This window comes from Gymnoscopelus microlampas (assembly GCF_963454915.1).
Source record: "Gymnoscopelus microlampas genome assembly, chromosome: 12".
NCBI lineage: Eukaryota > Metazoa > Chordata > Actinopteri > Myctophiformes > Myctophidae > Gymnoscopelus > Gymnoscopelus microlampas.
The window spans coordinates 34,692,962-34,706,133 of record NC_139949.1 but is presented as its reverse complement, the minus strand read 5'-3'; the positions used below and the strand labels follow the sequence as shown (position 1 = coordinate 34,706,133).

The 13,172-nt window shown below is 44.0% G+C and overlaps 1 protein-coding gene across 3 annotated transcripts in view; it reads right to left on the bottom strand.

Moving 5' to 3' along the window:
• Positions 1 to 13,172, bottom strand: part of rapgef6 (Rap guanine nucleotide exchange factor (GEF) 6) — a 198,542-nt gene that overhangs the window by 63,922 nt on the left and 121,448 nt on the right. For all 3 annotated transcript variants that reach the window (XM_084074753.1, XM_084074754.1, XM_084074755.1), the window contains 4 exons: positions 12,804 to 12,935; positions 6,259 to 6,439; positions 3,971 to 4,107; positions 637 to 795 (listed from right to left, as the gene is read on the bottom strand). In XM_084074753.1, coding sequence (XP_083930879.1) covers positions 637 to 795; positions 3,971 to 4,107; positions 6,259 to 6,439; positions 12,804 to 12,935 — 609 coding nt within the window. The remainder of the gene's footprint in view (positions 1 to 636; positions 796 to 3,970; positions 4,108 to 6,258; positions 6,440 to 12,803; positions 12,936 to 13,172) is intronic.

The window sequence follows — 13,172 nt, the reverse complement described above, 5'->3', positions numbered from 1 at the left end:
ACAAAAGGACAACATGGCACAGTACATTATCACTGACAGACATGACGAGATGCTATTATTATTATTATTTTATCCCACGATTTTGTAACCTTTTTTCATCCGGTGCCAATTTTCTAAGTGATCCTGGGCGCTACACTCCCCCCACCAGCCTAGGGAGCCCAGGGCCGAGCTCAAGCCTCCTTCAATGCATGAGAGCCAACTGACCTTCTTGTCACCTTACAGGGGGGAGTTTCGCCGGTAGGACATAGCGCGTGGAAGGAACACGTTATTCCAACCAGTTCCTTTCCCCTCCATCAGGATTACTACATGTTTTTGTGAGGGTATTAACTACCCTAGGAGACACGGGGAGAACATGCAAACTCCACACAGAGTAGGCCCTTTCGCCAACCCCACCCAGGGTATGGGCACTGATGACGCGGAGGAGAAGACACACCCACAGCGTCCCCGGCGGGAATCGAACCCAGGACCTTCTAGCTGTGAGGCGACAACGCTACCGACTGCGCCACCGTGCCCCCCACGAGATGCAATTCTAAAAAAAAAAAACTTTTGGGACATTCCCAAACCATATGGATAAAAGTGCCTGAAACTCCTTGAGGGCAAGGGCACAATTTGGGGATTTGCCTGTGTTTCTCTTACCTGACAATCATCTCCCTTGGTGCGGACCTCTCCGCTCATGAACTGTTTGTCCAGTGTGGGCGAGATCCCGAAGCTGTTGCCCATGCACAGAGTCTCCACGCGGCCGTCTGCATGGCCGATCTCTACCGCGCCGTTCAGGATCACGTACCACAGGTCCAGCTGGAGAGAGGAGGAATCAGCAAGCACCATAGTTATACCATCATGGCGGCTACTGCAAAGTAGCCTTTCGTTTTTCGTAACTCCCAAACGTTTATTTGGGAGGGACAGCACATATTAATGAACACCACACATACAATGCAATGTAACTACGCAGGATTTAGCAAGAATGCTAATTTCTATCGGTAGTCCATTTTGACTGCCGGTGGGGATATGTTCTATCGCTGCTTCTGTTTAGACTAAATTATGCATTTCCGTTTGGGAAATGTGGACTGTGTTGATTGATATTTATGTTTAATAATATCACAATTTAACAAATTAATTGAAAAGAAAGTAGTTTTGGGACAAATTATTACATTTATTAAAAATAATTAATTATTTATTTTTATTACGAAGGAGTTAAGAGGTGTTGGGCTAAGTGGTTAAGAAAATGCTCTTCGTCTTTTCTTTTTTTTTTTTTACTTTTTCATAAATCGAACGCTGATTATTCTAACGTGCAAAAATAACAGCACTTGAGGGTAGAAAAAAATACCCATTAATAAAGTTAGGAGAAACAAGCAGGCAAAGAAGAAAACAACCAATGATTGATTATACATATTGAACAAAACAGTATTTAGGGACATTTAGTTTTGCATAGAATTAAGGCAATTCATCATGAGAACCCGGGAACACAAAATAATTCATCTTACTCTCCATTAATCTAAGGAGTTTCAAGAGATGGTCAAACAGTAAAAGTTCATTAAGTTTGGGTCTGCGCTTAGAAATGAAGGAAGTGGCTTCAACCCTCACGGAATGAGTCATCAAACAGGATGGACATTTTATGAATTGAAAAGTGGAAGTCTCTCTGACAAAAAAAAAATGTGGACATAAGTTTCACTACCCGTAGTAATCACTACGGGTAGGGCTGTCACGATTACACATTTAAGTTGACGATTAACACATTGGCTGCCATCTTTTTTTTTTTTTCTACAGTAGACTGCCAGACTTTTTCAATGAAAAAAAAAAGTACTCAGGAGCCGAGATACAGAATATTTAAGTTTTAAGTTACAAGGAAGTGGATGGGAGTCTAAATCTTCGGAAAATCATATCTCCTTGGTCTTTGGGTCGCATGCTTGGCAGCATGTGGTCTTTTGCGCAAAAGAACGCAGATCTGCGTCCATGGCCAAATCCAAATAATTGCGATTGATGATTCTTTTTTTTTTTGGCATTGAACATTGGAACAATAAAATAAAAGATTTAAAAACATGTTTTGCTTCGTAATCACAAATTGCACAGGGCAGATTTGACATAACTTAAATATAAAAATAAATTACAAATACACACAGTGTATAGACTGTAATCTCCTCAATTTCATTTCTCATTTCTGGCTGGATATCGAAGGTCTATTTTTGCATTACAGCTCCCAAGAGCTTTAATGGTTTATGTGCTGTAGTGGAAACGTGACATGAAACTATTGTGCGCTTTAGAGATAAGAATCTTAAAAAAATGTTTACACTTGTAGAAACACTGTAAAGTTTCTTGTGGCCCTCTGGATACTGCTGCAGTGGAACAGGCCCCATAAACTAAATAGGAGTTGAAGTGGAGGAGTGAAGTAGCAAGTGAATAAAACAGGTATAGAGCATTAATCCCCCCCCCACAAACACCAAATATATATATATATATATTTACGACTGACAGCGGGCGTTTTGTGAGCGTAATGTGCACTGTGAGGAATGAGCATGCTGGTATAGAGAGAAGTAAAATACAACTCCAGCAGCAGTGCTGTAACATAACATATAATCATTCTTGCAGAGTGGGTATGAGCACAGGGGAGAATGGATGAGGGTCGAGTGCCTCTATAATTCAAAGTGCTTTCTATCTCCTCATCCCTCCACTTTCATTCTCATCCTCTCATATGCTTTTCTCCCTTAGTCTCTCTTTCTCTCTCTCTCTCTCTCTCTCTCTCTCTCTCTCTGTCACTTGTCGTTCTCACACTCCATCACGCTGATCACAGTCACCCTCGCTCTCAGCCAGCGTCTATGCAGTTATCATTCGCTCCCTCGTGCTCCCTCTCTCTCTCTCTCTCCTGCTTCCTTTGTCTCCATCTCTCTCAGTCCATTGTAGTGTTTTCTTCTCCTGTCTTACTCTAATCAATCCCCTCCCCCTTGTTCTATATCAGTCTCTCTCTCGCTCTCTCTCCCAGTGGAATAGGACTGCCAGTGCAAGGCTGAGCACCTCTCTCACTCTCACTGTCTGTCTCAGTGTCTCTCTTCCTGATCACCTCTCTCTCTGTGTCTCTCTCTGTCTGTCTCTCTCTCTCTCTCTCTCTCTGTGGAGTGGGACTGTCAGTCCAAGGCTGAGTGCCTCCCCCCCCCTCTCTCCCTGACCTTCAACATGAGCCCTTAGAGAGCCAAGCGTCTTGGAGGAGAGCTGTCCATCAACTGACTGGACCCACACACACACACGTACACAGATGCATGCACGTACAAACACACCTATTTGCAGAATATAGCATTCTATTTCTGCATGTGCGTGTATGAGTCTGTATAATATAGAGCATGGCTTCATCCTATCGTCTGGGTAGTTCTCAGGCGGGTGCGGGGGGTTATTAAATTGTCTACCGCTTGCTGCCTTCCATGTCCAGACAGCCTTTCCTCAAGTACGTAACTTCATTCATTAGTTGTGTGTGTGTGTAGTGGCTCAGATGAGTTAGCACAGGCAGCCTTCTGTTGGACAATTAGTCAAAAAGCGCTCGTGCTGTACTGTAAGTATGTGGAGCACGTGCACTCCACTTAAACCCTCTAGTCTTAGTGAAACTGACGTGAGTTACAACTGTACACAGCCTGCTTTTTTCTGTCAACACCAAATCTCTTCACCAAAAATAGCAGATCTACAAGCTCAAAACATGACGCGTTTTGAGCTCGTAGATCTGCTATTTGTTGTTGCCCCCAGAACAGGCATGCTGGGGTTCAAGTGGTTAAGCCTGATTTATACTTCGTCATACGATGGTGTCACGCGGCGAAAATAGGCGATCTACGAGCGCGGGATTTGTTTTTACGGCATAAGACACCGTCTTAAGTCGGAGAATAAGCTTAGGCATAAGGCCCCCTGTGTTTACTGTATGTCTGAATGATGGGTGTGCACGCGCATGTGAATATATATATATAATAATGTATATGCAGTGTTGTGAATGTCCTACCTCCTGTTTGTGGTGCAGCATGACGGTGTGGGCCTGCTCCACCACCTCAAACACCATGACGCTGCACAGCTCTCTCCGCACGGACATGGTCATGTTGGCGAAGGCAGGGAGCTGGTGCATGAACTCCAACAGTTGTTCTGTTAGGTAGACACAGAGAAAGAGAAAGAGAGAGAGTGAGAGGCAGACAGAGAAAGAGAGAGAGAGAGAGAGAGAGAGAGAGAGAGAAAGAGAGAGAGAGAAAGAAAGAGAGAGAGTCAGAGAGACACACACAGAAAGACAGAGGAAATAGTAACAGAGAGCAAGAGAGACAGAAAGAGAGACAGAGAGACAGAGAGAGAGAGAGAGAGAGAGAGAGAGAGAGAGGAAAGGGTCGATGAAAATGACAGATGAAAAGGCCAAAATATTGACGTAACAGTTAGATGTGCGTAATGGAATCAGAAAGATCATATTTCAAAGTATGTTTTTTTTTCTCCGCCTACTAGGACCCCAAATAAAAGTGTCTGTATTTTCAAGCTATCTAACACCATAAAATCATATAAAAGTGTTAATAAACCTCTACTGCGACCACTTTAGCGGTCCAAGCAAAGCAAGCTGGTACACAGGCACACACTCAAGAGTAAAACGGACACTATGGATTTTGCAGTGCAGGTATCTGGTCATATATACCTAAGCTGAGCTACAGTAAGAAGCTCTCCATCTCACCCTGTTCACCTTCCTCTCTCATTATCTCTCTCCATCGCCTCTCCATCCTTCCTCTCTGCGGTGGCCAAGAACAGTGTGACCTCGCTCCCATCTACAGGGTATGAACCTGAACCCCCCCGGTTACCTTCTCCGACTTGTTACGCCTTCTTCTCAGGGTACAAAATAAACCTTTAGCTCAGCAACCAAATGTGTGGTAGATGAAAAATCCTACTTGGCCACCAAACTGTTTATAAAATCCCCCTTAAAATAAAATGTATATACACAAGCCATTTTGGTCGCATATCATCCCTTACATACATTTAGTGTGCATAAAAAGTCATTATGGTGATGAATAAAAACAGACATTTTTTCTTTGGGTCCGTGTAAAAAGACATCAGGAAGTGAAGAGTTACGATGGAGATTTTCTGATATGTGTTATCAAGTTTATGTACGCATAAGAGACAACGCATGCCTGCACAGTGAAAGTAGACAAGTGACAGATTATGGAAAAATCAAACACTAAGACATTACCAATATAGTTGGCATCTAGTGAGCCACCAAGTTCCTTCCCTTCCGTGCTGTATGAGCCACCAAAGCTGCTATTTTGTTACACATTTTACTCGCATTGAGCGATCAATGCTGATATTTTATTACAACAAAAAACGCCCGTCCTATGAGCCACAAAGGCTGATATTTTGTTGCAAAAGAAAAGTCACCCGCCAAAGTGTCGTGGGGCTTCCGAAACATACTCGGCAAATGGGAAATCGACCCGCATTTGGCGCTTGGCTGGTGTTAATTTCAATGCTTCTCCGACCTCTCTTTGATTTCTCTCTCTTTCACATACCGGAATCATGGTGATCGGTAGCATTCAAAAATGATTCAATGAATAAAAAATGTTTGTTTGTTTGACCCTGATTGCTTTGTGCCGATGTGATCCCAGTACGTTCCGCTTCACCTGTCCTCTCCTCTCCGTTGGATGCGGCTCTAACAAGCTATCGGTATAGAAGGCCAACCTCCCTGCGGGCGCTCAGCAGGACAGCCCTTCTCTGCCTCCCTCGGCCCTCTGACGGGGCCACCTTCTCCACTGGGACCCCACCACGTCTCATTAATGAGAACACTCCCTTTGATTGCCCGCACGAAAATAAACTGGAAGGGAAATCGAGTTTAAAGAGCACAGCGGGGGAGTGAACAGGTGGGAGGGTGTATGTGTGTGTGTGTGTGTGTGTGTGTGTGTGTGTGTGTGTGTGTGTGTCAATACGGCAGGATGAGAGGAGTGACGAAAGATGGAAATAGGGAGTGAAGCTGCTATTCGCTGGTCACTGGTAAAGAAGCGTTTTCAGTGAAAGAATTTAAAATTGCATAGAAAAATCTTCTAAAGAAATGTATTATAAAATACCTATGAAAATACATTTGAAATCTAAATGGTTTTTGTGCACCAGGTGACTTGAAAGTGAACACCGTGCAGAGAAAGACACAAATAGATAAGACACATACACACTGATAGAGACTATATGAAGAGAGTAAAAGGAAAGGAAAAATAGAGCCAGAGAGTGAGGGAGGGAGGGAGAGAGAGAGAAAGAGAGAGACAGACCCAGGGAGCAGCATACCTATGTCGTCGTCGTTGCGGTCAGCCGGGTCTTTCTCCAGACACTCTCGGACAAGGTCTCGGCCCAGTAGTGTGTCCGAGGCTCTCTCCAGGTCCTCATCTTCCTCTTCTTCTTCCTCGCTGTCCACCGGGGCCTCCGGCAGCCCCGACAGGTCAACGTCTCCCAGGTCGCTCTCCGTCGCCTTGGGGGAAGGGGGTGGGGGTACAGACATTGGTTAAGAGGGCGAGGAAGCCATTCATGGGTTTGTCCAATATCATCGCTCTCCACGGTGGGGAAAGAAGACTCACAGACACACACACACAGTGTGCACTGAAATGAAAAATAAGTAGAAAACAGGCCTCCGAGCAAGCATAGAAGACAGAAAATGTTTCACTTCCAGGAATGGTGCCAAAAAACTAAAAAACACACATTGTGAGTTACACAATGTGTGTCGTTTCTGAGGCTTTAGGGATACACAACAAGGCAGAGTATGTCGCTGGCTGGCAATGGTACAGAATGACAAGGACAAGATCTGCGGAACATTCAGTAAGACAGATCACTGCGTTGGATTCCAGTAGCATGTAAGCAAGAGCATCAAATATTCTACACTATCTTGAGCCTCATAATTTACACTCTGTAGTACAATGGTATCGCTTGCCAAAAAGAACTATAAATCAAGCTTTACAGTTGAAATAAATCATCCTCAAGTTGGGGAAGGGAATAAGAAAGCACAATCTCATTTCAAAAGTGATAAATAAATAAACCAATAAATAATACATAAAAACTCTGCCAACTCCCGCAGCAACATTGGATACAACTATCTAATTTCTCATCTTGTTTGAGTTGTTTTTCCAGTATCAATATCATCTAAACAAAACGGTACAATAACCTCAGAGCAGACACCTGTGTAGCTTTTAGCTAGAAATCCCGAGCCAATTCTCCATTCAAAACAATACAAAGAACAAATATTTGTATACACATCACAGGCAAATATTTGAACACTTTTAACCTGAGCATGTCATTGTCCTATCCACTATTGAATCAACAAAACTGGCAGTCTGTCCTCATGTATTTTTCTCCTCAGTGGGTTGTCCACTCAATCTGAACTTGCATTGACCATTCGGAATTATGCAGGAAGTGAGGAAGCCGATTCTTCTCTTTTCCAAAATTTAAGCTGTGTATAGGCTATGGGATCTGTAGTCGCTGAAGAGGCCCCCGCAGGCTATAGGATCTGTAGTTACGGTCCCATAGCCTGAACGGACAGTGGGTGGAAATGTGGGTATGGACTAGTAGGGGTTTTCCCCTACTAGTCCATACCCACATTTCCACCCACTGTCAAAACATTTGAATATAGTGAGCTTGTAAATGGCCTATGTTTGCCATTTGTCATGCGACATAGATATAGGGCATTACATATTTCTGTGATAATTCATATGCATCATATTTCCCTCCGCTTTGCAGACAGATGGTGGCCGTGGTGCTAATGGGCCTCAGAAGCTTCCACATCAGCCTGGGGAACTGAACCATCAACCCAGGAGGAGAGAGGAGCATCTCTCCCCGTGGTAGGAACAGAATTGTGGGCCATCTGCCGGCTCTTCTATGGGGAACCTAAAGCGGGCCAGAGACCAATTGACCTCCCCTCGTCCAGCACCATGGAGAATTTGACCATGTTTTATTCATCTCAATTTGTTTTTTCAAAGAGAGCGTGTGGGGGTAGAGAAAGACCCCATCCCCATGCTGGCTTATTGTATTTGCAGAGGAAGCAAGAAAAGACAGGTTGAGGGCAAAACCTCCTGAAAGATATACATTTATTTTAATGAGGGCAGAGGCAACCACGAGGACCAACGGAAAACAACTGCATGATATTTTTGACTAATGCCATCCATGCATCTATCCACCCATCCATCCACCCACCCATCCATCCATCCCCTCCAAGCATTAGGCTAGTAGAGGGGTTCTCAAACGTTTCCATGCTCAGGAGCCCCAAATAGCCATAGCCTCTGGCGGCAGCCCCCCTATTGAAAAATATGTGCAGTGGTTGGAGGCTGTCTCCCTATTCTTCCATTCGGAAACTTAGACCATAGTGTGTGTTGCATGTTGAAGCAGATGCTTCAAATAACTGTATGTCCATTCTCTCCCCGTCGTTAGAAGGAGCGAATGGACAGGGTTTGAAACATTGGCCATTTAATTTTGACAAAAGCTGACATTGAAGTCTGAAGTGTCAAAATGCATAGCAAGTTGGCCTGCTATGGATGTACTATCACTGTCCTTCAATAACTCAACATGATATAACAAATCAACATTAATGAAAATAAACCAAATAAGTTAATATGCGTACGATTTATTTTCTCAAGGTCTTAGAATTTGACACCCAACCAGCCAAGTATATTATACAGTAGGTCCCTCAGACTCAAGGGGAAATTAAGCTGGCACAGGGCATTCATGAATTGGATTGGACAAGCTATTACAACAACCCTATGTCTGGCCCTGGATGACTGCCTTAAAACAGACAAGCCGCCCCATTCCATTGCGAGTCCATCGACTCACGATTTAATGAATGGGACTGGACATGCCAGAATTGAATCCTTCCTTCCCGAAATAAACTCTGACGTCCCTGTTTTTTCTTCTTCTTTTTCCCCCATTTTCATGCTTCAGCTAATGTCTTTTTATTGTGTTAACACACCAAAAAAAAGGACAGTGATGATCTATGATGATGCAATGAATTTGGGACCATGCACACAAGATAACGACGACTCTTTTCAGGTCTGCAACAGCAGACTACGACACAGACACCCCAGAGAGAGAGAGAGAGGGGGGGGGGCACAAAGGAGCTTGAAATGCATAAGGGCGCCTTCCAAGGACATTAGCTGTCAAGAGAAAACACACATACACTTCCACGGGGGACAAATTTATGCCTGAAATAGCAGAGCGAACAAAGGTTCACTGATCAGTTCTAGCGGAGAAGTATTATAACCACTTATGCCCTATGACTTAAACCCTTTTGCTCTTTGGGGAGCATAGGTCATTTTATGAATTTCCTCCAGCTAGTTTGTTTTTGGGGAGATCTTCTCTGCTTCCTTCCGAGATGTTCCTTTTTCCCTGAGTTCCGCTTCGACAGACCTTTTCCAGCTGTTTCTGGGTCTTCCTGGTTTTCTTTTCCCCTGAGGGTTCCAGGTTAAGGCCTGCCTGGTTATGCCCTATACGTCGTCATAATTATGACAAATACCGAAAATAGCAGAGCAACGTGTTGCATCATGACATCGTTGTGTCGTCAGTTAAGATAAGATGTTTATTGTCACTGTATTCGGAATACAACGCAATTTCATTAAGTGCACCGACTTCAAATAGCAGCATCGTTATACAAATACAAATACAGCAGCATTATGCAATAAACTGTTAGATCCGTCATAAGTCATGTCACAAGTCATAAAACTGAATGCCTGGGATTAAGAGGGCAACTAAAATTCTCCCTCTCTCTCTCTCTCTTGTCATGTCTATTCCTCTCCCTCCATCTCCCCTCTCTTTGCGTTAGGTAATGTGTTTGCACAGTGATGTGTCCTATCCTCTCTGGTCCTATTCTCCTGGTCTCAGATCAGACCTCTCCCTGCACAGTGATGTGTCCTATCCTCTCTGCTCCTATTCTCCTGGTCTCAGATCAGACCTCTCCCTGCACAGTCATGTGTCCTATCCTCTCTGCTCCTATATTCTCCTGGTCACAGATCAGACCTCTCCCTGCACAGTGATGTGTCCTATCCTCTCTACTCCTATATTCTCCTGGTCTCAGATCAGATCCCTCCCCGGGCCAGAAGGACACATCTGATCTTGGTGACGGGGACATCAGTCAGTTCCTGCCCGCTGATCTGTGATGACGCACCCCCACACTTCACATAACTGTCATGCCATACTTAAGACAAAGTGGAGGGGGGGAGAGAAGAGACACAGACAGAGACACACACACACACACACACACAGAGAAAGAGAGATTAAGAGGGAAAGGAGTGAGGAAAGGAGATAGGAGATAAGGCGTGGATGAAAGAAAGAAAGAAAGGATGAGAGCAAGAAAGGATGAGAGCAAGACGTGGAGAGAGAGAGAGAGAGAGAGAGAGAGAGAGAGAGAGAGAGAGAGAGAGAGAGAGAGAGAGAGAGAGAGAGAGAGAGAGAGAGAGAGAGAGAGAGAGAGAGAGAGAGAGAGAGAGAGAGAGAGAGATAGATCTTGGTTGAGGCGTTGACAGTCAAGGGGTGAAATGCTGACCAGGGTTCAGGTCTGTGAGGCAGCTGTGTAAAAAAAACGGAGAGACGAGTCGCTGACTGGTTCTCTGTGTGAGCAATATGGAATCAGAGAGGGCTTGAAGGGAGTTACCTACAGTATGTGACCCGGGTCCACCTCATTGAGATCCAGTATGAAGTGAGTCAGTGAAGGAGGACAGACCATCACAGCTCCATCATAAACACATGGTGTGATGAGATATACCCTGGAGTGGGTCCTTCTGTTTGTCTCACAGAGGCCTAGAAACTAACTTGAACCATTTGTAATTTTTGCTGAAGAGACTTAAGAGGCGTAGACGGGAAAAAAGAGCAAACTAAGTACAGAGCCGAGCCCGGCTCTGTACTATATTGTATATACATTTTAGATTGCGTCATATGTGTCAAGAACTGTGTTCCAAAAATAAACTCATCAGCCTAGCGATTCTATCAAGTATGTGACTCGTGTGTCGTTTATGATATTGAGTTACATTTCATAATTTGTGTTTGGAGACTTTGGATACATTTTTACTTTTTCACCGCCAATTGATGCTTCGTATCCATATGAGTAAAATTGCCAGACTCATTTGTTTATATTTGGAACACAGTTCTTATATGCCACGATGCTATTGAGACCCTATTTTCATTGGAAAAAAATAACTCTGTGACCCAGGGAGATAGCCTCTAGCGGCAGTCAGACTTTGGTTCTCAATGCATATTTAGTTCAACAAAATTGTCTTAAATTTGATGGACTATTTACATATTTTGGGTATATTTAACAAAAGGTTTTTCAATTTCCTACAGACCAATCGTAAATTATGCCATTGACCACTAGTGGTCCGTGGACCACTAATTGAGAAACAGTGCTATATGAGAACCATACATACTGGAATGTAATGTCAGCTCTAAAGGTTGTGACATTCAAGTCTGTGTGAGTGGGTGGGTGCACGTGCATGTGACGAAGGGTGTGTGTGCGCGCGCATGTGCGTGTGCATGTGTGTGTGTGAAGTACAGAAAAAGCTGTATACCTGCGGTGTGTGCCACCTACAGATTATTGATTCCTGGCCCTTATTAAATACCGTACACACACTTCACACGAGCCGTTAAATCCCCAGGCACGACCATCTATTGACTGCTGGGAAATGTCACATAGAGGGTGGATTCCTGCAGCAGGACACCGAGACCTGCAGGCCACCATGATGCCATAATTATTACATAAACATTGACATGGCAGGACTTAAGCGGATTAATTAAGCCCCTATGCACAGTGACCTACAGCACAGAGCCAAGTGTCAAATGCATAGTAAGTTGGCAATAGATGTCCTGTAATGAATCAACATTCATTCAACCAAAATGAGTTCATATAACAATCATGTTTTCTTTAGCTTTAGCCCAGTTTTCTTACTTGCCTTAATCACATTAAAGGGATATTTCACTTTCAAACTTATTTGGGGTCATTTTAACGTCTACTCTGGCTATTGTGAGCACCTTAGCCTAGACAGTTTTTAAGTTGCTTGATTCAGTATTTAAATATTTGATATTCATTTTATCAGACACGCCCCCCTCCTATACAAACCCATTGTAACTTCAAACTCCATTTTAACCATGATAGATTCATTGAAAACACATATCCTTGGTTCTGGTGACTGATATTGTCCTTCTAATAGGCTACGTGAGGAGGCCGTGTTTTTTCAATTACTTTTTTCCATTAAAAAAATCTATTTTCTTCATCTTCCAAAATATCACATCAGTATATCAGTCACCACAACCAAGGACGGGCGTTTTCAGTGAATCTAACATGGTTAAAATGGAGTTTGAAGTTACAATAGGCTTGTATGGGAAGGGGGCAAAGTATATACTGTATATAAGGAATGTGCGTGCGTGCTAGAGTAGCAGCTGATGCAGAGGGGCCAGTCAAGTCCTAACAAATCCAAGATTTTCCGCTGCTCTGTAAAAGTCTGTATTCTTTCTTCATTTGCACCCGTTTGCTGTGTGCATTGCAAGGGACTGTGGTGACGTCATCTGCATGAATGAGTGAACACCCACCAATCTCAGATCAGAGACTGTCAACACTTCAGCGTGGCAATGTGGAGCAGACAAGAAAGTGTGGATTGCACTTCTCTAAAGAAGGAGAAGGCAGAGCAAAGTGCATGAAACGCCATCCTAATGTACACAGGTGGTCGCGCGCCTATTTTGGTTAAAACATCTCAGGCATAGAGGGAGGGAGAGCTCAGCAGACAGACAGATGGATAGATACACTAACAAACAGACAGACAGACAGACAGAAAGGGACAGCCGAGACAGGAAAAAAAGGAGGTTCCCACCTGGTAGATGTCTGATAGGCTGCTGCTCCCCGAGTCGCTGGCGATGCTGCATCCTGACTGGCTGGGAGCCATGTGCGTCACCTGCTGGTGGGCGTGGTCTGTCAGGTGCATCTTATTGAGGTCGGCAGGAAGCTGTGCAGACAGACAGGAAGTGGGGATGAGAAGGAGAAAACGTGAGTTCAAGTTCAACAGAGATACATAACTGCACATGTACACACACACACACACACACACACACACACACACACATGCCTTTTTCCCTGACAGTCTGAAGCAATTTGGCAGCCTCTGCTCTGACAGCTTATGCTGGTAGGCCATTAACATGAAGGGAAGCTCCTTCAGACGACTGTAAATTATATGGCTGAGCTG